Below are 26,767 nucleotides of genomic sequence, written 5' to 3' on the forward strand. Positions count from 1 at the left end.
CTATCTCTAAAATAGCCTAATATATACAATGTTAATAATCAGATAAAACCCGAATATACCCGAATGTTTCTCTTATATGACGCAGGTATGTAAAAAAAAGACAAAATTACCCGGAGAATTGGTTCAAACATGCAGTGTTCAGTGGCTCCGCGGTTAAGGACACCGGCCCGAGATCAAGAGATCTGAGGTTCGAGCACAGGTGTCAACATGCATGTGAATGGTGCCGAAGCCGGGCCTCAATGCCTGAAGTGAGGAGGAGGAGTCTACACCTTCGTAGGGGCGGGGCTTCACAAAGGGTGCAGCCTGACACAGTAAGTGGAGAAATCAGTACATGTGAGTGAGCAGAAAGGAGTAAGGAGAGAGAGAGAGAGAGAAGAATAAAAAGAGCAAGATCATTTTTTGAGTCCGGTAAGTTAGAAAAAAAAATTTTTTTTTTCTTTTACAGGCTCCTGATTCTGCTGTGCCTTCTGTGTGGCATTCTTCTCTTCAGACTCCGACTTATTGTGGCCGCTATTCTCACATTCGATTCTGGCTCTTTTGGTCTCACCTGTTGTCATTTCATCTCCGGTTTTTCTTCATCTCTCCACGCACCTTCAGCCTTTCCTGTTACCCAGGATTCCGCTTTCCGAGCAACTGTCTTTGTGTTACACCCACATGTCTTCCTTTGTGTGCAGGACATGCCCCTGGCTTTGAACCCTGGACATTCTGATCCAGGGATCGTGCTCATACCACTGAGCCACCGGGTCCTGCACATTTACAACAATTCTCCTGGTAATTTTATCTTTTTTTTTTACATCATAGATGCATAATCAATCAGATACAGAGCAACCAAACTACGATAACCTGGCTTTGAACCTTGGACCTCCTGATCCAGAGACAATGCTCACAGCACCTGACCCACTGGGCCCTGCACTCTTGTGACAATTCTCCTGGTAATTTTATCTTTTTTTTACATCATAGATGCATAATCAATCAGATGCAGAGCAACCAAACTACAAGTCCGCTGGACTTGAACCTCCTGATCCAGAGACAATGCTCACAGCACCTGACCCACTGGCCCTGCACTTTTGTGACAATTCTCCTGGTAATTTTGTCTTTTTTTTAGGTCAATACTATATAAGAGGGAGCTTGCCAACCTAGAGCCCCAGAGTTCCTGATCCAAGTGTCTGTGCTTTTACCTCCAAGCTACTGAACCAGCAGCTTGATGGCAAAAAAAATTTGAGTGAGGTTTAGTGTTTATATTATTACGAACTTTAAAATCAGGATTTGAACCAGTACTTTTAAGAATTGAAGTCGAAAGTTTATCAAACAAGCCACTGAACCTGCGGCATGTCGCCAATTTTTTTTTGAGTGAGGTTTTGCGTTTGTGTGTATTACGTTATATATTTGAGAACTTGAAAAAATCGTGGGATTTGAACCAGAACTTTTAAAAACTGAAGTCGAAATTTTATCCATCGAGCCACCGAACAAGGCGGCTTGTCGGCAAAGAAGTTTTTGAGTGAGGTTTATTGTATTATATTATTATGAACTTAAAATCGTGGGATTTGAACCAGGACTTTTAAGAATTGAAGTCAAAAGTTTATCCATCGAGCCACTGAACCTGCGGCATGTTGCTAAAAATTTTGAGTGAGATTTAGTGTATTATATTATTATGAACTTTAAAATCGTGGGATTTGAACAAGGACTTTTAAGATTTGAAGTCGAAAGTTTATCCATCGAGCCACTGAACCTGTGGCATGTCGGCAAATTTTTTTGAGTGAGGTTTTGCGTTTGTGTGTATTACATTATATATTTGAGAACTTGAAAAAATCGTGGGATTTGAACCAGAACTTTTAAGAATTGAAGTCGAAATTTTATGCATCGAGCCACCGAACAAGGCGACTTGTCGTCAAATAATATTTTGAGTGAGGTTTAGTGCATTATATTATTACGAACTTCAAAATCGTGAGATTTGAACCAGGACTTTTAAGAATTGAAGTCGAAAGTTTATCCATCGAGCCACCGAACAAGGCGGCTTGTCGTCAAAGAAGTTTTTGAGTGAGGTTTAGTGTATTATAGTATTATGAACTTTAAAATCGTGGGATTTGAACAAGGACTTTTAAGAATTGAAGTCGAAAGTTTATCCATCGAGCAACTGAACCTGCAAGCATGTTGCTAAGATTTTTTGAGTGAGGTTTAGTGTATTATATTATTATGAACTTTAAAATCGTGGGATTTGAACAAGGACTTTTAAGATTTGAAGTCGAAAGTTTATCCATCGAGCCACTGAACCTGCGGCATGTCCCCGAATTTTTTTTGAGTGAGGTTTTGCGTTTGTGTGTATTACATTATATATTTGAGAACTTGAAAAAATCGTGGGAATTGAACCAGGACTTTCAAGAACTGAAGTCGAAATTTTATCCATTGAGCCACCGAACAAGGCGGTTTGTCGTTACAGAAGTTTTTGAGTGAGGTTTAGTGTATTATAGTATTATGAACTTTAAAATCGTGGTATTTTAACAAGGACTTTTAAGAATTGAAGTCGAAAGTTTATCCATCGAGCAACTGAACCTGCGGCATGTCGCCAAAATCTTTTGAGTGAGGTTTAGTGTTTATATTATTATGAACTTTAAAATCGTGAGATTTGAACCAGAACTTTTAAGAATTGAAGTCGAAAGTTTATCCATCTAGCCACCGAACAAGGCGACTTGTCATCAAATAATTTTGTGAGTGAGGTTTAGTGTATTATATTATTATGAACTTTAAAATCATGGGATTTGAACAAGGACTTTTAAGATTTGAAGTCGAAAGTTTATCCATCGAGCCACTGAACCTGCGGCATGTCCCCGAATTTTTTTTGAGTGAGGTTTTGCGTTTGTGTGTATTACGTTATATATTTGAGAACTTGAAAAAATCGTGGGAATTGAACCAGGACTTTCAAGAATTGAAGTCGAAATTTTATCCATCGAGCCTACGAACAAGGTGGCTTGTCGTCAAAGAAGGTTTTGAGTGAGGTTTAGTGTATTATATTATTATGAACTTTAAAATCATGGGATTTGAACCAGCACTTTTAAGAATTGAAGTCGAAAGTTTATCCATCGAGCCACCGAACAAGGCGGCTTGTCGTCAAATAAGTTTTTGAGTGAGGTTTAGTGTATTATAGTATTATGAACTTTAAAATCGTGGGATTTGAACAAGGACTTTTAAGAATTGAAGTCGAAAGTTTATCCATCGAGCAACTGAACCTGCAAGCATGTTGCTAAGATTTTTTGAGTGAGGTTTAGTGTATTATATTATTATGAACTTTAAAATCGTGGGATTTGAACAAGGACTTTTAAGATTTGAAGTCGAAAGTTTATCCATCGAGCCACTGAACCTGCGGCATGTCCCCGAATTTTTTTTGAGTGAGGTTTTGCGTTTGTGTGTATTACATTATATATTTGAGAACTTGAAAAAATCGTGGGAATTGAACCAGGACTTTCAAGAACTGAAGTCGAAATTTTATCCATTGAGCCACCGAACAAGGCGGTTTGTCGTTACAGAAGTTTTTGAGTGAGGTTTAGTGTATTATAGTATTATGAACTTTAAAATCGTGGTATTTTAACAAGGACTTTTAAGAATTGAAGTCGAAAGTTTATCCATCGAGCAACTGAACCTGCGGCATGTCGCCAAAATCTTTTGAGTGAGGTTTAGTGTTTATATTATTATGAACTTTAAAATCGTGAGATTTGAACCAGAACTTTTAAGAATTGAAGTCGAAAGTTTATCCATCTAGCCACCGAACAAGGCGACTTGTCATCAAATAATTTTGTGAGTGAGGTTTAGTGTATTATATTATTATGAACTTTAAAATCATGGGATTTGAACAAGGACTTTTAAGATTTGAAGTCGAAAGTTTATCCATCGAGCCACTGAACCTGCGGCATGTCCCCGAATTTTTTTTGAGTGAGGTTTTGCGTTTGTGTGTATTACGTTATATATTTGAGAACTTGAAAAAATCGTGGGAATTGAACCAGGACTTTCAAGAATTGAAGTCGAAATTTTATCCATCGAGCCTACGAACAAGGTGGCTTGTCGTCAAAGAAGGTTTTGAGTGAGGTTTAGTGTATTATATTATTATGAACTTTAAAATCATGGGATTTGAACCAGCACTTTTAAGAATTGAAGTCGAAAGTTTATCCATCGAGCCACCGAACAAGGCGGCTTGTCGTCAAATAAGTTTTTGAGTGAGGTTTAGTGTATTATAGTATTATGAACTTTAAAATCGTGGGATTTGAACAAGGACTTTTAAGAATTGAAGTCGAAAGTTTATCCATCGAGCAACTGAACCTGCAAGCATGTTGCTAAGATTTTTTGAGTGAGGTTTAGTGTATTATATTATTATGAACTTTAAAATCGTGGGATTTGAACAAGGACTTTTAAGATTTGAAGTCGAAAGTTTATCCATCGAGCCACTGAACCTGCGGCATGTCCCCGAATTTTTTTTGAGTGAGGTTTTGCGTTTGTGTGTATTACATTATATATTTGAGAACTTGAAAAAATCGTGGGAATTGAACCAGGACTTTCAAGAACTGAAGTCGAAATTTTATCCATTGAGCCACCGAACAAGGCGGTTTGTCGTTACAGAAGTTTTTGAGTGAGGTTTAGTGTATTATAGTATTATGAACTTTAAAATCGTGGTATTTTAACAAGGACTTTTAAGAATTGAAGTCGAAAGTTTATCCATCGAGCAACTGAACCTGCGGCATGTCGCCAAAATCTTTTGAGTGAGGTTTAGTGTTTATATTATTATGAACTTTAAAATCGTGAGATTTGAACCAGAACTTTTAAGAATTGAAGTCGAAAGTTTATCCATCTAGCCACCGAACAAGGCGACTTGTCATCAAATAATTTTGTGAGTGAGGTTTAGTGTATTATATTATTATGAACTTTAAAATCATGGGATTTGAACAAGGACTTTTAAGATTTGAAGTCGAAAGTTTATCCATCGAGCCACTGAACCTGCGGCATGTCCCCGAATTTTTTTTGAGTGAGGTTTTGCGTTTGTGTGTATTACGTTATATATTTGAGAACTTGAAAAAATCGTGGGAATTGAACCAGGACTTTCAAGAATTGAAGTCGAAATTTTATCCATCGAGCCTACGAACAAGGTGGCTTGTCGTCAAAGAAGGTTTTGAGTGAGGTTTAGTGTATTATATTATTATGAACTTTAAAATCATGGGATTTGAACCAGCACTTTTAAGAATTGAAGTCGAAAGTTTATCCATCGAGCCACCGAACAAGGCGGCTTGTCGTCAAATAAGTTTTTGAGTGAGGTTTAGTGTATTATAGTATTATGAACTTTAAAATCGTGGGATTTGAACAAGGACTTTTAAGAATTGAAGTCGAAAGTTTATCCATCGAGCAACTGAACCTGCAAGCATGTTGCTAAGATTTTTTGAGTGAGGTTTAGTGTATTATATTATTATGAACTTTAAAATCGTGGGATTTGAACAAGGACTTTTAAGATTTGAAGTCGAAAGTTTATCCATCGAGCCACTGAACCTGCGGCATGTCCCCGAATTTTTTTTGAGTGAGGTTTTGCGTTTGTGTGTATTACATTATATATTTGAGAACTTGAAAAAATCGTGGGAATTGAACCAGGACTTTCAAGAACTGAAGTCGAAATTTTATCCATTGAGCCACCGAACAAGGCGGTTTGTCGTTACAGAAGTTTTTGAGTGAGGTTTAGTGTATTATAGTATTATGAACTTTAAAATCGTGGTATTTTAACAAGGACTTTTAAGAATTGAAGTCGAAAGTTTATCCATCGAGCAACTGAACCTGCGGCATGTCGCCAAAATCTTTTGAGTGAGGTTTAGTGTTTATATTATTATGAACTTTAAAATCGTGAGATTTGAACCAGAACTTTTAAGAATTGAAGTCGAAAGTTTATCCATCTAGCCACCGAACAAGGCGACTTGTCATCAAATAATTTTGTGAGTGAGGTTTAGTGTATTATATTATTATGAACTTTAAAATCATGGGATTTGAACAAGGACTTTTAAGATTTGAAGTCGAAAGTTTATCCATCGAGCCACTGAACCTGCGGCATGTCCCCGAATTTTTTTTGAGTGAGGTTTTGCGTTTGTGTGTATTACGTTATATATTTGAGAACTTGAAAAAATCGTGGGAATTGAACCAGGACTTTCAAGAATTGAAGTCGAAATTTTATCCATCGAGCCACCGAACCAGAAGTTGGTTGCCAAATAATTTTTTGAGTGAGGTTTATTGTATTATATTATTACGGACTTTAAAATCGTGGGATTTGAACCAGGACTTTTAAGAATTGAAATCGAAATTTTATCCATCGAGCCACCGAACCTGCAGTTGGTCGCCAAAGAATTTTTTGAGTGAGGTTTATTGTATTATATTATTACGGACTTTAAAATCGTGGGATTTGAACCAGGACTTTTAAGAATTGATGTCAAAAGTTTATCCATTGAGCCACCGAAGCAGCAGTTGGTCATAAAAGAATTTTTTGAGTGAGGTTTATATTATTACGGACTTTAAAATCATGGGATTCGAACCAGAACTTTTAAGAATTGAAGTCGAAAGTTTATCCATCGAGCCACCGAACAAGGCACTTTACCATCAAATAATTTTTTGAGTGAGGTTTATTGTATTATACTATTATGAATTTTAAAATTGTGGGATTTTTAAGAATTGAAGTCAAAGTTTATCTATGGAGCCCAAAAAATTTTTGAATGAGGATTTGCGTTCGTGTGTTTTACATGTTTGTGAACTTGAATAAATCGGGGGATTTGAACCAGGAGTATTAGGCACCGAAGTCGAACGTTTATCCTTTGAGCCAATGAGCTGGCTGTGTTGCCGATATTTTTTGAGTGGTTAGTGTGTTTTATATGATTAAGAACTTTAAAAATGGGGGAGTTTGAACCAGAAGTTTTAGGCATCGAAGGCAAACATTTATCCTTCGAGATAACCGATCCTTCGTGTTTTATATGATCGAGAACTTTAAAACTCACAGGATTTGAATCAGGACTCACAGTCATCCAAATCGAGCGTTCAACCGAGCCACTTGTGCACTGCTAAAGTATTTTTTTTTGGAGTGAGTTTTTGTGAACCTTAAAAACTGCAGGACTTTGGAGCACCAAAGACAAACATGTTACTTTTGAGCCACTAACTCAGTAGTGATCCATTAAATTCTGAATGAAAAACTCTGGGAATAAACTGACTGACCTCCAAACACCATAGAATTCATCTATTGAGCTAAGTGCTCAGTGGAGATTTTTGAGTGAGTGTTTATTTCCTGAGCCACTTAATCTGCTTTACACAAAAAAATAATGTTCTGCTACATAATGGTTCTAAGATGCAGATTGCCAAATCTAAATTTGAAAACTTGTCTGAAAAAAACCCTTTACTTAAAGGTGCAGTTCTTGAAAATCAGCGGCCACTAGCGTTGTATTATAGTTTTGCAACGAATCTCTGAGTCATTTGCTCACCCCTCCCTTTCGAAGTACGACGGTGGCCGCAACAGTAAAAAAAGATGTCGTCTACTGAGACAGCGGATAGCAGTGATACAAGCAACGATGTTTCTTTACAAAAAGTAAGGCAATATATTAACTTAATTAATCATTTAACATGTATTCTATTGCGAAATTTACTGTTACAATTCAATAATTAGATATATTTCTTGCGTGCTATCTAGTACACGCTGAGAGTAGTGAAGTAACTAAAGTTAGCTAATCGTAAATAGCAACGCTGTTCAAAGCGTTTGATCTGACAGTGACATAGGCAGTTAGGTGTAAGTTAGTAGACGTTTGTCTCCCCATTTGTAAAGTCAGGAACAACCGGAGTACGTACCGCAGGGACGGAAAAACATTATTATTCTGAGGTTATATGGCCATTTGTATAAAATGCTAACGTTACCGTTTCAACAAAACAGTTGTTTGGTAAACATTGAAAAAGTGGAAACATTGAAAATGTTGAATTATCTTACAAGTCTAGCAGAAAACAGGCAACTTCGGCGTCGCCTTGAAAACATTTGTCTTTCAACAGTGCCTTCCATCTGGTAATAGATACAGCGATGTTTATCCTGGATTTCTGCCGCCGTTTGTCTCTAATTCGTCTGGCAGCATCACGTTTGCGCTTCTTTGACGACGGAGATTCACGCTCTGTCGGCTCTTGTGCACAATACGCATGGTCCTCCATTTTATCAAAACTTCTAAGACAGAACAATCAATTGCTTCAGCTAGACGACGACGACTACTCCTCCTTCTCTCCGTACTACGACTTACTACTTTGTGCGTCTTCAACTCAGTGATGACGCAAGCTGCGTCTAAAAAACACACGAAGAAGACCAACATATACGAAACGCGCTCTGTAGAGCTGTTTGTCCGTTAGAGCTTACTGTACAAAACATGGCTGCGCAACATAACAAATTCCATGTAGATAGGCCCGCTCCCTATGTAGATACAACTGGTTTATTCTAAGGTAATAAAAACATAACTTTTCATCACCATGCACCAGACACTTTGAGAACAGTGAGATTTGAACAAACCTGTGTACCACTGAGTACAGTCTCTCGACGCAAGGACTACAATCACACAAATTAATATAGTATTTATTGTACAATATGATATATTCAGTATTAAAATCATGAACACACATTTAACTTTTTGCAAAAAATAACATAACAACTGTATCAAACACAGATTAAAAATAAGGCGTATGAACAGGGACGTGCACAGACATTTTGAGGGGCATGGGCTCAAGTGGAAAAAAGGGCACTTCTCATATTTGTTTTAATTTTTTCCAAACAAAATGTTAAATATATTAAAATAACTATTTTTTTAATCCCTCACACTCACCCAATTCTTTCATTTTCCAATAATGGTCTTCTGTAGAATTCACAAATTTTATCACAAGAACAGACAACAACATGAAACTAAGCCACATTGTGTATATTTTCTATGCTAAAGTTTCAAGTATATATTTAGGATAAATGATTGCGCAAAGGAAAATGACATATTTTCACTAATAATTTGTTTATTTTGCACACGCCAATAAACTGTTGGTGTCCCAATAACACCAAAATAATTAAAACAATGACCTTCACATTAAACTGAAAAAGGCAGTTGGTGCTAATTTGTTATTTTACAGGAAAAAAACTGCAAAAATAATTAAAACACACTGCAAAAAATGATTGACAAAATACAAAAATACAGCTGCTTAACTAATTATTATTACCTATAATTACACTTACTGTACCACGCATGCGCACACACACACACTAATGGTAACGAACTTTGTTTCACATTTGAGGGAGGGCTGTTTAGATCTATCAGCATACACAACATATAAAATGGATAGTTATTAGATGAGGAGTCTGACATCAAACTTATCAAGTTATTGTTTAAGGCAGGACATTTTGAGATGTTGGTCTATTTTGCTTTCATGTCTTCTTTTGCTCTAATGGAAAGGACATTTCCAAAATACACATAAAGTTGTTTGTTTTAAGCCTTCTATACCCTCGTCTGTTTGCTTCTGTAGATTTCTTCTAAATTATCCAAAACAAGAGGCATATATATCTGCATATGTAAACATAACATTTTAAGGGAAAAGACTCTTGATGAAAGCCATATTAACTAATAACTGGTGGTATGCTTTAGTTATTTTGTTTATCCTGTTCATCTGAATTGCCTGACAAATGTATGCAAGTTAGCACTTAATTACTTAATGCCTGGTTTACATATCAATGAGGCGATTCTGATGAAGTTATTAATTTGACTGTATTCAGCTGTCGTTTCTCCATCAAGTTAGCATGTATGCCAATGATATACTGCCTCAGCCTTAGCGAAACTTTAGCTATTAGCTTACTCATTAGCTCATACGTGATGGATGTTAGCCAAACAATATTTGCAGTTTGTCTTTTGGATAATTAGATGTGAATTCGAAAGCACATGTAGTCTGTTCATCACCACTCACCTCCACAGCAAGACAAAAGCTACTGGAAAGGAGGGAGGTCTTCATTTCTGCGGCTCTCTGCCTGATGTGCCAAACGTGCTACACGCACAGCTGTGCTGCGCGTGCGCGCTATGTGCGGCTGCGCGCCTGCGTGGAGACGCGGATGGGAGAAAGGCATCGCAACTCTCAACATTTCCCAACCTGACCAGACATTTTCTAATGGTTTGCCAGGGAAAGCCGTACGCAAATAGAAACACATACGCACAAAATTGCGTATTAATAAATTATTAATTGCATCCATTAATAAAAAAATCCCAGAAAAAGGGCACTTTCTCTCGAGGAAGAAAAGGGGCCTGGGCTCAAGACCCCAAAGCACCCCCCTCTGCACGTGCCTGCAAGTAGGGTGTGCTGTATTGTTTGTATTGGAGAGTTTTCATTTTTTTGCACACAATCGTTCATAGTTCACACAAATTTGTGTTTGCATTTGAGAAATACATTAACTTTGTTTGAAAATGACTCTAATCTCTAATCACAAGAAAACATAAAACATACATAAACATTGTGTAGCCTACTGAATCCAATGCTAGCACTTTGTATTAGTTTAATTGCAAACATTTTTGTAAATAAAGTATTACTTTGCTAAATGGTACTTAATGGCTATGTTAATTACTTTTTACAACATACAGAAATAAATTATAAGAAATTATGATAGGCTTTTGGTTTGCATGCAGGGATTTCTGGAAAATGCAAATGGTACACTTTAAGCAGAGAAAAATATTTTTGTACGATTTCAGCCGGTGAGCATTTAGCATTTGTCAGCCGTACAGGCTGTGTATACAAACTTTGTCTTCAGAAGGGAAGAATGGAATGAAGTAAACATATTTCTTAAACTGCAGGTGGTTTTGGATCATGCTGAAAGGTTCCTTTCAGAAGGTGAAGCTTCTTTCATTGGAACTTCCCTTGTCCAGGTTGGAATAAGTAACAAACCTGGTTTGCAAACAGTCAGATGACAAACAGTATCATCCTTTCCATCTTTCATGACTGCAGGGATTATCTGAAGTATGGGTGTGATGCATAAAGAAACAAAATGGAAAAGATGACCATTGCTCGCTCTCAAAATACTAAATAAAAACGTAAAAGTTGATCATGTGCTCACCCGTCCCTCCACCATGCTTTGCAGTTGTCATCACTCAGGGTGATTTTCTATCAGGCCTGATCATGCAGAAATAAAGAGCCTGTAAAACATAATGTGTCAACAACATCATACTTTAAGATAAAAAGGTAACATGTTTGTTCTTACATTTGATCATTTGAAAATCAAATAAGCCTTAAACACTTTCAGTGATATGCTGCAGTGATGCAGAGGAAAATAAAACACAGCATTTCGTAAGATGAAGATTACAGGCACACAATAATATGCTTTCACGAAGGTCTTTGTACAGATAAATGGGTGTGTGCTTCGCAGAGTCTGAAAACGTTTTATTTCAAGGTGTGAAATAACATTGAGCAGCAATAAACTTTCTTCAAATATATACAACGACTATACTGTTTCGATTACTCAATTAAATACCTTTATGGTGGACACTGTCTCCTGTGGTGTTTACAGACATTCTATGAAACGATGAAGATAAATATATAACCGCTGACAGCACAAATAACTTTATTAGTAAACATAACGACGCCTTCCAGCTGACGCTCTCTTCCTGAAATGCAGTTGGCCCCGCCCTTTAACAATTCCACGCCCCTCCTCCAAACGGTGTAAAACTATGCCCCACCCTTTATGGCAAATAACCAATTCGATAAAGAGAATACTACTTTCTAGACTCTTGTTGGTCACACACTCCCCAAATATTAAAATATATAATCGTTTTAATAATAAATATATATATATACAATCAGCAAATAAAAACGATATAATAAAGCATTACAGGCAGCCATACCGCAGGTTTATTACGGTTTCATCATTGTTGAATAATTTACATAGACAATAAACACAATACAGCCAAAAACAAACAAGGGAAAAATGCCATCTTGTTGTAACAGTTGGAATGGTGAACAAAGATATGAAAAGGAATGCATGCATGTAAAGTCTAAATAGCTTGTTGTAGCGTTTCTAAAGAGACGCCTCTTATCTGTCCAAAAAAACCAGAATGAGCAACATTTCTCACAAGTTTCTCACTCTTAAAGAAGATTTTATTTGCAGTCTCTCTTTAGGAGCTGGATTTAAGGAAGCCCCAAACTGCAGGCTTACGTTGTATTTCTTCATTGTTGAATGATATAAACAATAACAACATAAACAATGCTGCCAAATATAAGCAGACGAAACATGCCATCTTGTGGACAAGTCACGCAATTGCAGTTTCTAAATTTATGTTTATATGAACAGATGTTTTTATCCAAGACGACTTACAATTGATTAATAATATGACAAATAAACGGTACTAAAACATCAATATATAGTGGTTATAGCTTATGGATCTTGTCTTAAAATTAACGTTGAAGGCCAGCTAATATTTCTTATTTTTCTGACCCAGAAATGAACCTATTAGTAGGATAAGAAGAGCTAAGTTTGTTTTGCATTGTGGAAATTTCTTTGTTTTATATGGGTAAAGAACCTTAACAAGATTATACTTGATGTCAAATGTTCAGCAGCCATGGCCTCACTTCAAAAAAATAATAAAAGGCCAAATGTGCCTTTAGGGCCTATGTGATGCTTCATATTTCAACACTTTTCACAAGTTGTGGTTAAATTCATCATTAATGAAAACACATGCAGTCATATCTGCTCAGATTGTAGTTTATTTACATAACACTTACATATCATGCAATTCAGAAAGCAACATTATCAGGATCAGGAAATTAAACAAACAGATATATAAAGAGAACAGACCTCACACAGATAAATGAGGAGAGAATTCCACACATAGATCTCAGGGTCAGTGGATAGTGGGAGAGATTTGTTTGTGGGAATGCGTTGTATTTCAAAGGAAGATCTGTCAAAAGGATGCCTTTGATGAAAGAATCCACAGTATCACAAAAGACAGGCATTCTAGATTATTCGCTAGAACTAATCAGAGCACGCTCACTGCAAAAGAGAGAAAGATAGAGAGAGATTTCCCAGAGGTGGAATGTGTAAAACTGAGACAAATATATGTGTGTGGAATGGAAGTATTTCCACGGTGTAAAGATTTAAAGGCTATTTTACACCCGCTAGGAACATTACTTTGATGAGATCTTCCTAACAACAGTTCAGCGTGTGGCTGTACCAGCAATGGAGAAGCTAATGGTGTCATATAAATAGCTGCTTACCTCAACGATTCCTGTGTCTACCATCTATCCCCCAGCCCACCCTTCCTTTCCATAATGTCCCAAGGGGGCTGGCAAACTCTTAACCTCTCTACTCTTTCCATTTCTCTATAATGTAAACTGTCATTATTTTATTATATCATTATTGTCTAAAATAAACCAATAAATATAATAAAGTCCTAATATGTGATTGTGATTTTGAAGTGCAATAAAAGGCTGTATTAAAAACACTTTTTTGCATTGTTAAATAATTTGTATTACCAAAATATTTTCTTTAACTTATTTAAGGTAAAAATAAAAAAACATTTTCATTACTGTCAAAGGTAAAGAAATTTAATAATATTGCAATTTAAAGGGATTCTTCACCACCAACAGCGCTATTAACGTTGATGTCTAACTCGATGTCTAGCTCGAATGCACGTGAACCAGAGGCTTGTTTTTCCGGGATTCCTTGAGGGTGAGTAAAACATGGGGAAATTTTGATTTGGTGGTGAAATATCCCTTTAAGTAAAACAACACTGTACATTTGTGAACATTTAAAAAAAATCATTATAGTAATCATTTGTGTGTGTGTTTGAGGGGGACGGTGCTCAACTAACGATAATGTCACAATGCATAATGGTCTTTAAAATGTATTTTATTAGCCTATTATTTATGATTTCTCTTTTTTTTCAGATGTGACCTCAAAGATCTGAGATTCGCATTTATATCATCTCTGCAGAAAACAGATATTGCTGATCATATGTAAATGAGAGCATTTCTTAGCTCTTTGATCCGTGTAGACTCTGTGGTCTCTTTTGATGGATGTGTCTTACGTGAGTTCCCCGTTCACTGCGTGTTACCTCAAAGCAGCAGACTGGAAGTTGCTTCAGGCAGACCCACGCCCACACTTCCCATTTCCTCCTATAGAAACACAGGGATCGCCCTGCAACCGTTTCTGGGGAAGCTCCTGTTGGCAGCTTCCTGTGCCACTCCCACACTGTGAATACAGAACATCTCTGCATCTGACTAATGATGTCTGGAGCTAGAGAAATCGGCTTCTTCCGCTTCGTCCCGGTCTTTCCTTCCTCCTGTGACCTTCTTGAATTGGCGTAGGCTTGAAGTCTTAACTGCGCTGAGCGCTCCCATCGGGTCGTATTCGCCTCGTAAAAATAGCCCAAAACAACTGCATCCTCCTTTCAAAGGTGACCCAACCCAACCCAACAATGGAGCCACATTGTCAAGCTTCTCGTCATTGGGAAGGCTGGTGTTGATCCTGTGTTAGCTCCATCAGCCTCGCTATGGGGCTTTACAGTAGCATTCTGAGATAATCCACAGATTACGGGGTATCAGAGCAGGAGCTGACTGATAAAATTCTTGGGGTCAAAGGTCATGTCTTGGCACCTACATACTGATTGTTTCGTTTTGGAGTTTATGAGCTTGTAACCTATTCTTGGCATGGTTAGCCTGAAGTCTTGACAGCATCTCACAAAACATCACTATTTTAAATGTCACTAGCAGCCAATATGTTAAAATAATAAAATAATATAGTTCCATCAAGAATCTCTTATTTCGTCGCTTGCCTCAAAATAGCAGATTTGTTTACATTTAAATGTTATAAACAACATGCAGGTGACATGCCGGCATACATGAATTTACTGCTTGATAAAGAATGTGTTGTTTGCTAAAAAGCTCAGAAATCGTTTTCTCACAATTGTTTTTTCACACACACTTAATCATTTTACTTTAGAAGACATTTATTAACCCACAAGCGTCATTTGGATTACTTGGATTACTAATGATAGATGTTTGTGTTTTTGGATCATTTTGAGAACCATACGAGGATAAGAGTTTTAATCAAACAATATACCCTTTACAATAAAAATATACGTGAATATACTGGAAAATATAATGCAATATATTAAACAATTCATTTCCATATACTTTAGCCAAGTGCCTGTATTTTCTTATAATATATGAGAAGTGACCATTCCTTATGAATATATTACTTTATATATTTTTGTATATAAATTTGACACTTTCGTGTTGAGCAAAGCTGCTGTTTCAACCCGCTGTCTGTTTGAAATGTGGGAGGTTTAAAACACATTAAACCTGAAGTGGTTTGGAATGAAAAAGAGGTGAGATTTGTGGAGAGTGTTACTGTCAGCGGGAGATCAGGAAAAAAGACTCATCTGGATCATAGATAGTTACTCAATCAAACTCTCTCTTTCTCTCTCTCTCACACACACACACACATGGGGGATGTTTTTCTCTCGGGGATGGACTCCGGTTGGTACCAGGCCTCTGATAAGGAGGTGCAGAGTGTTCTGTGTCCCGTCAACTCCTGATACGCCCTTTCAAGGTTACTTGCACATACACAGGTACAAAATGCATGTTACAGTATGCACACCATAATACAAAAACACGGGACATGTTTATTTAGGTGCAATTTCAGTTTGGTCACTGAAGAGACCATGCAATGTTTTATAGTCAAACAGGGATGTCTGACATGTTTTGAATTTGTTGCATTCTTGCCCTTTTAAACTAAACTTTTTTGTACAGTTAGTGGACACGCATACGGACCACCTGTTCTTCTGACAGCCGTCTCTGTTTAATCTCTGTTACTTACTAACAAAGCTGGTATCATGGCGTATGATAAAAACGTGAAGAAATTTCACTTCAGTATTGTTAAGCGAATTTAGTCTGTGAATGATGAATGAGAATTCACTCACTTTAAAAGCACAAAGAAAGAGGCCCATTTCTACAACTACATGAATAAAGACAGATTTTATTTTTTTTATAGACAAAGTCTCATCAACAACATACTGAATGCAAGTAAAATCAGATCGAGGGTAAATAATTAGGAAGGAACTGAACATTAAGCAGCTTGCAAAGTGAAACACAAATGCAATGTCAACAATTTCAGACGTTGAGATTTAACAGAATGCTGGAACTCCATTTGCATCCACTAATGTACATTACAAGCTCTCCACACATTTTAAAAACACATGCCATAAATTTCAATTGAAGAATGTTTATAAACTAACCCGTATTTATCATTAAGGAGGAGGGTCGTCTCCGCCTTGTCAGTGCTTGGCGCAACGTCTCGACGCATCTAAAGAGGGAGAGATTGAAAAGCACCCGCATTCTTGGAATGCCCCTACCATTGTCACCCTTTAATGAGGCACGGCCAGCGCGCGACCCCCGAGCTGCTTAACATGCGCTCCGTCGCCCTCCACGCTGCGAAGTGTAAAAGGGGGGCATCCTTGAAAAGGTGTCGCAACAAAGTTCTCTAACGTTAAGTTTTAACGCAAAAGTCGTCTGACTTTATATCATCACATTTATCTGAAACATATTTTGATTTATGTGTCTATGATAATCTGGTGCTGTATGACTGGGGCGCACATAGGCTATGGTCTCTGTTAATTGCCCCAAAACAAAAGAGCGGGTAAAGTATGCAATCAAAAGGATACAGAACAATACAAAACAAAATACCCTCTTCTTCTCTCTCAAAAATGTACTAGTTGGCATTATAAGGTAGTTATTGCTTTGCTATTGGAGGCAATTGGGGTAAAAATCATAAATGTGCAAGCAGCGCTATACAAATGTAAACCATCACATTCCTCAGAGAGCTGCTGGCGTTTTTTGGCATAATTGTAAGAATTGTTGAGGTTTTTCACTTGAACACCCCCCTCCCGATACGCACACACATCTTGGCTAATCTATTAGATAAGCAACAGAAGCATATGAAGGAACTTTACAATTCAAAGTTTCAAACTAACTGCAAACAGAGTACAACAGCGACTATTTCAGGACAGACTGAGACACCCATGAAGTAAGACCAACACCCTTGTGTTTATCTCCCTCCGAACAGCACCCAAACCATTTCCTCTCCACCGTTCATAATAATAACACATGACATGACAGGAGCTTTGTCAATGCTCTGATGTAACATGTCCTATTGACTGGCTACGGCGGACGGCTTCTCCGGACCCACACTGAGTTATGCTATAATTAATGGAGCATAAGTAGATGGCAACGAGTGGAGGTCACGGAGGGTCGCGGTTCATGAAACTGAAATTGAATGGAGGTATTGTCTTTTATGGCACTTGAGAGTAAACACGAATTTTCGAACGGCAGCTTTGAAGTCTCGTTGTCATGGTTATTGGCTTGGTGACTCTGGAGCGCGCTGGCAGGGTCAGGCCTTCGCAGCCCAAAACCCGGGCAGCCCAAGCAGCTGCGCTCACATGCGGCTTTCCAGACGCATTAACTCATTAAACCTCTACCAATGCATGTGCTAAAACGTGAATTTGGGTATTTCTAAAGAGATAAACAATTTCAAAAAATTTATATTACTACATGAATAGCCTATCATTATATTATTCTCACATACATAGAGTATGCTATAGTTATAATAATTGTTTTATTTAATTGAATTTTGTATTATTTTAAATTTAAATTTTAAATTGTTCTGTTACACAAAACAAAATACAGCATATTATCCAACATTGACAATTCAGATAACACAACATTAATGTGAATAGTGCTGAAAAAAACTTCGCAAATGCAAAATATAATAATATACAAACATAGACAATACGCTTTCGCGTTCAATTATACATCGATCATCATTTCCATCCTGGCCACGCCCCAAATATTTAGCATCGCATATTATGGGCTACTCTTATCCAACCAACCTGCTCTATCGGATCCCCCTCCTCTCCGCATAATAAACTAACTACAGATCTCAAACTTGCCTTTGAGATCACCCTCACACGCGTTGCACCAAGCGCAGTCTGAGCAGAGGCACAGCACGTCTCCGACTCAGAGGACTCCGCGCTATACTGAATAGATCGCAATCCGCGCAGCCAAGGAAACCCAGCAAAAACTTTGCCTCCAAATCCCCGGGCCGTCAGGGTGGGGTTGAGACGCAAACAAAAGCACTCTAAAAAGTGCCAGCTGCAAATTCACTTCGTTTAGATACAAATTCAAGAAGATAAGCGGAACCGATTGGCGTCTCCTCTGCAAAACTTTTTTTCTGAGAAAAACGCGGAGCGACGAGCGTCCCACCGAAAGGATGAAAATGGAAATAGCGTGGACAATCATTGTGCTAGGTGAGTTTACGAGTATCTACGTTAATGAGGGCAAATTTCATTTGTGTCAGTATTGGACATATTTTGTCTTTGTTATAATACGATATATACTATTTACACATTTAGAAACGTTTAAAGTTGCTTTGAATACGTTCTATGTAATAACTGATACGTCACTGTAGTTTAAATTGTCTAATGGGTTCTTATTACGTTTTCTCTTGCTTTATCAGGCTTCCAATCGTTCACATATACCACATTTTAATAGCTTTCATTACTTTTCAAAAACTCTAACGAATAATCATTATTCGTGCATTAACTACCGTTAAGCAATAACTGTCATGACAATAAGATAAAACACGTCATAAAAAACTATTTTAAGGAATGAATATTTAAATGTATTCCTTAAAATATAAATGTAATGTCTTTTACGCATTATGTTGTGACGTGGAAACAGAAAAATAACTGAGATTTGGGTTAAAGTGTTTCCTTCTGTCGAAACCAATGGCAACTATCTCACTGACCGCAGGTGTGGGGGTTGATATCTTGTGGCCAAAAAATACTCCTAAAGAGTTCTGGGAACACGGCATCTGCGTCTCTAAACATGGGCTTTGCTAAAATCACAAACAGTGGCACATTACAAACGAAGTGCGCGTTGAGCTCCTAAAGCGCGCGCGTGAAGGAGGAGTGTTATTCTTTAATTATCAGCGGCGCACCTGCTCGACCAGTCATTAGATAAACGGTCCTGTTTTGTTTGACCTAAGCATTTCTTTAACTATTCTTCCCCTGGTCAGCCTTTTCTAAGTGGACTTTGCTTTAAAATGTCAAGGAGAAACAGTAATGCAGCAGACAGTATAGATAACGTTCATAATCATGCCTTCTGAATTTGATGTTCATTAAAGTTGAATTTGATCAAACATAAGGCAATGTTGTTGTTGTTTTTTGGAGCATTTATAGAGGTTCCCACAACGTGGGAAAGATTCGAAGGCATCCTTATGCATTAGGTTTCCAAAAACTTCTACTGTCAAAAAAGGCCATGACTTTTAAACAAGCCAATCTAAACTGTTTGCAACAATGTTATCCTTTGGTAAGAGTCTGGTTTAGATACGGCCTGAAAGGGTCGTCTCACACAAGTCTTGGGAAAGTGTAGAACAATGGGTAGGAAGGTGTTCTGTCAACATCCCTGTTCCCAGGGAAGGTGTGGTACTAACTTCCTCTCCTCTCTGTATATATCACTCAGTGTGAGTTCTTTGCCTGAGTGATCCAACACTCTCTAAAACTTAAAGTAAAACATTAAGATATCAACCTGTATGGTAATTTAGCCTGCTTATTGACTGGTTTTGTGTAAACATACACATAGAAACCATATTTTGTTACAATTTATTACAATTTCTATTATCATAACTTAACTACATCATGGTTAAACTGAAGTTAATATAATGAAACTATGGTCAATTTGTGGCTCCTGTGCTTTATCACAAGATGACACATGCACATTTCTGAAAATACGCACACAGGAATTTATAAGAGGAATTGAAATTTTTGTTTCAATTATATCGATTCCGACCCGATTCCTAGCCTTTCGATTCCGATTCTTGATCGATTCCGGTTTTCGATACCCAAACCTACTCATCCCCCATTGACTCCCATAGTATTTATTTTCCCACCCTTTTAAATCTTAAATGGCACGAAGGTGAGGTGTAATTTGTTATTTAACGTGGGAGTGTCGGAATGTTTTATGAGGCAGAAAAGCATGTAACAAAAAGACAGAGATATCTTGAGATTCCTAAAATGGCCCCTGTCATTCCCTCCCCTCCTCCTTGGCTCAGCTTTTAACTTCTGCAACTGGCACCACAACGGCCCTCCACTCCTTTCTAATCCAACCTCTAACCCAGGTCTCCCCTCTCTCTGCAAACCATGTCAGTTATTCATGTACTTTTAACAGATTGTCCTTATACACTCTTAAAAATAAAGGTTCCTTTAAGGTTCTTCGTCAAGCTGTATGGTTCTGTAAAACACCCACCCAACCTTTCAAAACTTTCGGGAAAAGCTTTGTTTAGTAGAAAAGGGTTTTTTACTATATACCCATTTTACACACATTTACATATATGAAAGTATCCCACATCACATCAAAATCAGTTTGATTTTTGCTTATTACACTACCATCCAATTAAAATATGAATTGAATATAAAAAAATGTGCAAGTAAACATAGCCGCAATGCTGTTGGATACAGTTCTATTAGCAGAGCATAATTGACGTTTGAATGCGTGATGTGAGGAAAGCATTTGAGTCAAGCAAACAAATTCCCGGTGACCTCGTCCGGCCTCTTTCCAGCCCTCTCAACTCCTTCATTCATTGTGAGCATTTTGATATTCACAGTCATTCGCCTCGCCTCACCTCTTTAGAGGGGGTTAGTTGTGACTCAGCTCCAAAAAGAGGACCCCCTCCTCCAACATCCCCCTCCCCCTCCCAAAGAGCCAATGGGCCTGTCCAATTACTGGACACCTCCACTGGTCGAGGATGAGGAAGTAGAGGCTTGGGGCCCCAAAGATCCTGCACACGGCTGGGGGCATAGACCAAGTGTCCAAAATCGCCTCCTATACTCTCATCCATTATTCCCTACATTAGTTCACTTATATAGTCCACTGTAAGGAGCGGGTGAAAACGAGTGAGTAAAAAACTCATTAATTAATTATGATGCATCATGGGATAGAAAGAGTGCACACAATAATGTCCACTATGAATTCGGACACCCCTAAAAATGGATGACCCCTCAAATAGTGCACTATATTAGGGTATAGGGGGCTATTTCAGACACAGCCCAAGAATTGGACCCCGTTTTGAGAGAAAATATGTCAATACATTATAATGTACCTTTATTAATTCCAAAGAGGCAATTCAAGGACATATATAACTTTATTATGTCTATGAAGTGCAGTGACATTTTTACAAGCACATGGCACATAATTTGACTGTTGACTAATTTTCAGCATTTTAGACCATCTGTCAATGCAACAAATGCACATTGGTTCTTATTTTGAAACTGGACAACCCATTTCTGTTTGCTTCTACTGGAGGATAAGTTTGATTTAGAAAATGTTCAAAGGTTAAAGGAATTATGTGTCACACTAATGCAAATATAAAAGACTACCGTATATTATGCCATTCATAAATATTCTAGCAGGGCACTATCAACGTCAAGATGATGGGTTTGAATCCCAGGGAACGCATACACGGGAGAACAAAAATCATTCAGACTTCAAATGTAAGATCCCGGTCTTTCAGCAGAGACTTGTTTTAAAGTATGGCACAATCCTGTTATCTGGGATTCCTGGAATGGTACCTCCAGATAATGTGCCTTCATGGGGGGGTTACCATGAGTGCCGAGTATCTATTTCACACAGGTGAAACATCTGCATCTTGTCAAAACAGCCTCTACACTGATAGTGTTAGGACCAGCAGCTCTGACAGTGAGAAATAAACAGACGGCCAATGACAGCCAGGTCAACGAGGGTCAATAAAAAAACAAGAGATGATAAAAGACACCAAAATACTTCACACTTTTTCCCACCCATTTAAACCCACCAATAATCCTTTCCTTTAGCCCCTTTTAGTTTCTGCTGAAGTTTATCTGTAAATAATGTGGATTTTAAATTAGGACCAATTGATTGAATAAATGGGCTTAGTACTTAAATCAAGTCTGAGGCCATGATAGACAACTGTACCGATTATCAACGGGCATATTTCTGGAGACACAAGGCTGTGAGATAAGATGGTGATTGGACAGAAGACCAAATAAAAGAAACTATTGGCCCACCAATCAAAACAAACAGTCTCTTGTCACTACCCCCCAATCCAGACGACAACAATGCCCTGTTGCTACAACAACTACTACTGACTGCCGTGACAACCCACTAGGTCAAAATTGACAAGAATCATCCTGGGTGGCCACTGAGGAGTCCTGGTTGAAAGCTTTAACAATCACACAAGCAGTAGAATTTTTTTGTGCAAAACAGAAGTTGAACATACTGGAACAGTAAACCAGTGGTCTCTGTTTAAACTAATTATAAACTCAGGAGCCATAAATTAAAGAAAGACTATTGTCTCCAGAGTCTCCAGAGACCATGAAACAAATTAAGACACTATTGTGTTTGGCATCTGTGGTTCCACCCATAAGACTAGGTGTGTTACTTCCTAAGTTATTGTAGTGTTCTGTCAAGTTTACTAAAAAATAAAGATAATCTTCCACTCAAGTATGCCATGAAGACATAATAATAGCATTACAAGAAGCAGAAATAAAGAAACACGGATTAACACCATCAATTTGAATTCGGGTTAAATTGCCAGGCATGTCTTTGAAACTAAACATGAACTCTAAAACTGTTGAGGTTACAGATAAATGTATTGCAATTACACCATTTTGAACAGGTATTTTCTGTATTCTTCCTAGGTGCCCTACTCCATAGCACACAGTCGGATCTTGCAGACCCACCCGCTCAATCTAATCCCCCTCAATCTAATCCCGTGGACCCGCCCTCTCAAAACAATCCCGTGGACCCGCCCTCTCAAAACAATCCCGTGGACCCGCCCTCTCAAGTCAATCCCGCGGACCCGCCCTCTCAATCTAATCCCGCGGAACCGCCCTCTCAATCTAATCCCGCGGACCCGCCCTCTCAATCTAATCCCGTGGACCCGCCCTCTCAATCTAATCCCGCGGACCCGCCCCCTCAATCTAATCCCGCGGACCCGCCCCCTCAATCTAATCCCGCGGACCCGCCCCCTCAATCGAATCCCGCGGACCCGCCCCCTCAATCTAATCCCGCGGACCCGCCCCCTCAATCTAATCCCGCGGACCCGCCCCCTCAATCTAATCCCGCGGACCCGCCCCCTCAATCTAATCCTGCGGACCCGCCCCCTCAATCTAATCCTGCGGACCCGCCCTCTCAAATCAATCCTGCAGACCCGCCCCCTCAATCGAATCCCGCGGACCCGCCCCCTCAATCTAATCCCGCGGACCCGCCCCCTCAATCTAATCCCGCGGACCCGCCCCCTCAATCTAATCCTGCGGACCCGCCCCCTCAATCTAATCCTGCGGACCCGCCCTCTCAAATCAATCCTGCAGACCCGCCCACTCAATCTGATCCCGCAGACCCGCCCTCTCAAATCGATCCCGCAGACCCACCCCCTCAATCTAATCCCGCAGACTCGCCCTTTCAAATCGATCCCGCAGACCCACCCCCTCAATCTAATCCTGCAGACCCACCCCCTCAATCTAATCCTGCAGACCCACCCCCTCAATCCGATCCTGATGATCCTCACCGGCAAACCGATCCTACTGATCTCAATAAACAAAGGGATATTGTTAACCATTCAAGTAAGATCTTCTTCACATTATTACAATGTGTCTATTAATGCAATATACTCACTTATGTTGTTAAAAACTCCTAATAGAAATTCTGAAGAAATATTAGTAGAACTAGTACTACTAAGTGTACTACAGATAATGTGGAAGGCTGCTATCATTACATTTCACTTCATACTTTACAATCCTATCTAGAATGAGATTGGCATGACATGAAAGTTAATAAAATATGAGTTATACTATAGGTGAAGTATCCCTTTAAAAGGTTTTTCATTTTCAGATGCTGAATCAGTCGACCAAGCAGCACCAGATTCTGTTTCTACTGTCTCTCCAAGTCAACAGACACTGGAAGCACAAACATCCACTATTCCAATGACATCAGCACCGCATCAAACGAATGACAACTTCATCTCTACTGCCAAAACAGAGGATAAAACTAAAAAAACCTTCGCTCGTGTAATATAACTAGATGATTAGTATTATACTTAGTATTGTTTTTATTGCATATCTGTTTTTGTTCTTCATGCTGACATTTGTACAGTGATTTTGGTTTTCTTCTCTGTAGGACTTTGATCTGAGCGAAAACAGTAAGGTGAGAGTACAACACTTCTGTCACCCCAAAACAAATGACAACCTCTAGAATGAATTAATAATGAAAACAAATATCAAATCCTATAACAAAGTTATCAAAGTTCAGCTCATACAATTTCCACTGAGATGACAGGAAACACTGTAAAAAAGGTTCATATTCTCATCAGGTGGAAAAATGCCCTAATAGGAAAAGGTCCTGCCTCCCTGAACTCTTCTCTTTTCCCATCCCTCCCTTTGGTGGGAGGAGTGGAAAAGTGTACAAAGTGCCTGACACCCCTCACAAAATCAATCTAAAACATAAAGAGCTACTATTAAAATATCATTCTTTTTGTTGTTCACACAGGAGGATGTCCTACTTGAAACCTGTAAGACACTCGGTCAGAAGATGAACGGCAAATGCTCTGTGAGCGTTGAAATACAAGACAAACAATTACTTGCAACCATAAAAATAGCTGGTGAGGAAAATGTTGAATCCACATCTAATCACTTAAGTACTTCTATTTTTATTAGTTTCAACATTCACATTTGATTGTTTCTACATTTGAAGGCATTCAAAAAACACGTGTTTTGGTTTCACAAAAACAAAGTAATTGACCTTGTCTTCTCTTTACAGCTGACCGATACATACCAGAACAACATTACAAAGCCTCTCCAAACACAGAACAGGTATTTCAACAAACTAAGATGAATTGGATTGTCGTTTATTGTCATACACACCTCTTCTTTTCTCTCCAGAAGGAGGATACGATCAAAGAGACAATACCAGACACACTGATCGCCATTCTGGCCTCATGTGGCGCTTTGGTGCTCATTCTGTGCTTATTTGCCGCATACTGCACATATCATCGCAGATCCTATAGAAAGAACCAGGTAAACATCTTACTCCTAAATAATTGGTGGTAAAACTAATTTAAGGGCCTTCTAAGACTTCTATGTAAATATCCTCCATTAAAACATAATTTTGAATTCAATTAATGCATTGAAATAAAAGTGTCTAACGTCCCAATGCATTTCTTTACTACGGAAGCAACACCTGACGGAAGAGCTACAGACGGTGGAGAACGGTTACCATGACAATCCCACGCTGGAGGTGATGGAGGTACAGCCGGAGATGCAAGAGAAGAAAGTGGCATTAAACAGAGATTTTAACGACAGTTGGATCGTCCCCATAGACAACCTACTAAAAGAGGACATGGCAGATGAAGAAGATACCCACTTGTAAAGACACCGCATGAGCTGTCAGCGGCGTAAAACACGCTGTTAACGGTAGACCGTGACCAATCCAAATGTAAGGAGGGCATAGATTGCTGTTAAAAAGACTATTAAATGACCATGGGGATTCACGGTGCCCTGATGTAAATGTTGTAATGAAGTAGTTAAATGTCAAACAAGCTCAAGAGAGAGCGGGAAAAAAATCTAAGCGCTTTGTGTGCCGCATCTATTGAAAAGGAAAACTGGGACTTCCATACATGGATCAAAGCACAGTTTGTGGCTTTTCCTCGTGCCTTAACTTTGTCTTTATGTGTTTTGCTTCTTGTGTTTGTCACACTTAGATCATAGTTGACAAAGTGAGCCTTCTGCGCCAAGCATCCTAATAAAAAACGAGATCTTAAAAATTCAGGATTAATTGCGATGCACGTCTTCAGAGGAATGTGCATGGCGTGTGTGTAAAGTTGATTTATTTCACTCCCATCCAATGTGTTTTTGTTTAGGGGCACCTAACACTCATAGTTAACGGATTACACTGTGACCAATGGATGAATCATCCTGGTAAACTATAGGCACATGAATCTACATCTTACAAACACGTAAATATTCTTTTCCCATGCTTGACGAATATGTTCAATGATGTTTTAGTGATTTAGGTGTTTTGAGACAACCTAATTTGTGTATATAAATAGGCAGGTTGTTTTTTTACATTTAAAAGACTGCAGTTTGGTTGACCATTTTACAGGAAAATTAAACACAAAATCATGTCATTTATTCACAGGTTTGAAATGTTGATGTGTTTTGTCTATTGTCTTGTTTCTTAAGTTTAGTATATTGATCACATTATGTGTGGGGATATTTTATTTAATTGTCAATGTTGATCTCACCAAACATTCATTGTCTTATGTATGTGCATGCACTACACCCATTTTCAGTTTAAGGGACTCACTTCTGCCTCATTTTAACTGATCTTTGTCCACCAAAGTATTTAGGTTGAATGTATAGCTGTATTCTGTATTTTAAGTCAGTTTGCTCACGTGTGCGAACGACAGGGGTCTGATACACTGGAAGCCGCATCTCTGTCACATCGGATGGGGACGGCCATGTCTTCTTATACAAATAAAAAAGCATTGGGATTTAAAAAAAAGCGTTTTCATGTTGTGTTACTGTATGCAGAAACTGGACTCTTGAATGTTTCAATTACTTTTTGTATAATTACTATGCATCCAATGAAGTGACTACACAGAATTTGAAGAAACTCATTTATCACACCACTAGACCTT

At 38.4% G+C, this 26,767-nt stretch overlaps 1 protein-coding gene and 3 long non-coding RNA genes across 6 annotated transcripts in view; 2 read left to right on the forward strand and 2 right to left on the reverse strand.

Moving 5' to 3' along the window:
* Positions 1 to 221, reverse strand: part of LOC130547789 (uncharacterized) — a 1,685-nt gene extending 1,464 nt beyond the window's left edge. The window contains exon 1 of one of the 2 annotated variants that reach the window (XR_008961939.1): positions 111 to 221. This is a non-coding gene — a long non-coding RNA (uncharacterized LOC130547789). The remainder of the gene's footprint in view (positions 1 to 110) is intronic. The other variant, XR_008961940.1, reaches the window with a different exon arrangement.
* LOC130547790 (uncharacterized) overlaps positions 1 to 8,483 on the forward strand; it is an 8,597-nt gene extending 114 nt beyond the window's left edge. The window contains exons 2-3 of the long non-coding RNA XR_008961941.1: positions 86 to 408; positions 802 to 8,483. This is a non-coding gene — a long non-coding RNA (uncharacterized LOC130547790). The remainder of the gene's footprint in view (positions 1 to 85; positions 409 to 801) is intronic.
* Positions 8,484 to 8,586: 103 nt separating this feature from the next.
* LOC130547791 (uncharacterized) lies at positions 8,587 to 11,659 on the reverse strand. The gene is made up of 3 exons (XR_008961942.1): positions 11,516 to 11,659; positions 11,102 to 11,180; positions 8,587 to 10,999 (listed from the first exon to the last, which is right to left on the reverse strand). It is a non-coding gene; the product is annotated as an uncharacterized LOC130547791 (long non-coding RNA).
* Positions 11,660 to 17,925: 6,266 nt separating this feature from the next.
* Positions 17,926 to 26,645, forward strand: podxl (podocalyxin-like). Of its 2 annotated transcripts, XM_057324682.1 has the most exons (9): positions 17,926 to 18,344; positions 22,773 to 23,521; positions 23,603 to 23,696; positions 23,965 to 24,140; positions 24,250 to 24,276; positions 24,619 to 24,730; positions 24,889 to 24,941; positions 25,011 to 25,145; positions 25,303 to 26,645. In XM_057324682.1, the coding sequence occupies exons 1-9, from the start codon at positions 18,308 to 18,310 to the stop codon at positions 25,495 to 25,497; spliced, it is 1,578 nt and encodes a 525-aa protein (XP_057180665.1). In that variant the 5' UTR covers positions 17,926 to 18,307; the 3' UTR covers positions 25,498 to 26,645. The 2 variants fall into 2 exon arrangements, with proteins under 2 accessions (XP_057180665.1, XP_057180664.1); XM_057324681.1 differs by having other exon boundaries at positions 22,773 to 23,696.
* Positions 26,646 to 26,767: the final 122 nt, after the last annotated feature.

This window comes from Triplophysa rosa, linkage group LG24 (assembly GCF_024868665.1).
Source record: "Triplophysa rosa linkage group LG24, Trosa_1v2, whole genome shotgun sequence".
Lineage (NCBI taxonomy): Eukaryota > Metazoa > Chordata > Actinopteri > Cypriniformes > Nemacheilidae > Triplophysa > Triplophysa rosa.

What these genes read in the sequence shown, in the direction of transcription:
- podxl (XM_057324681.1), top strand. Translation starts at nt 18,308, where the DNA reads ATGAAAATGGAAATAGCGTGGACAATCATTGTGCTAG. An exon ending in CTAAAAAAACCTTCGCTCGT is followed by an intron (nt 24,141 to 24,249) that starts GTAATATAACTA and finishes TCTTCTCTGTAG; the next exon opens with GACTTTGATCTGAGCGAAAA. An exon ending in CCTCTCCAAACACAGAACAG is followed by an intron (nt 24,942 to 25,010) that starts GTATTTCAACAA and finishes TTTTCTCTCCAG; the next exon opens with AAGGAGGATACGATCAAAGA.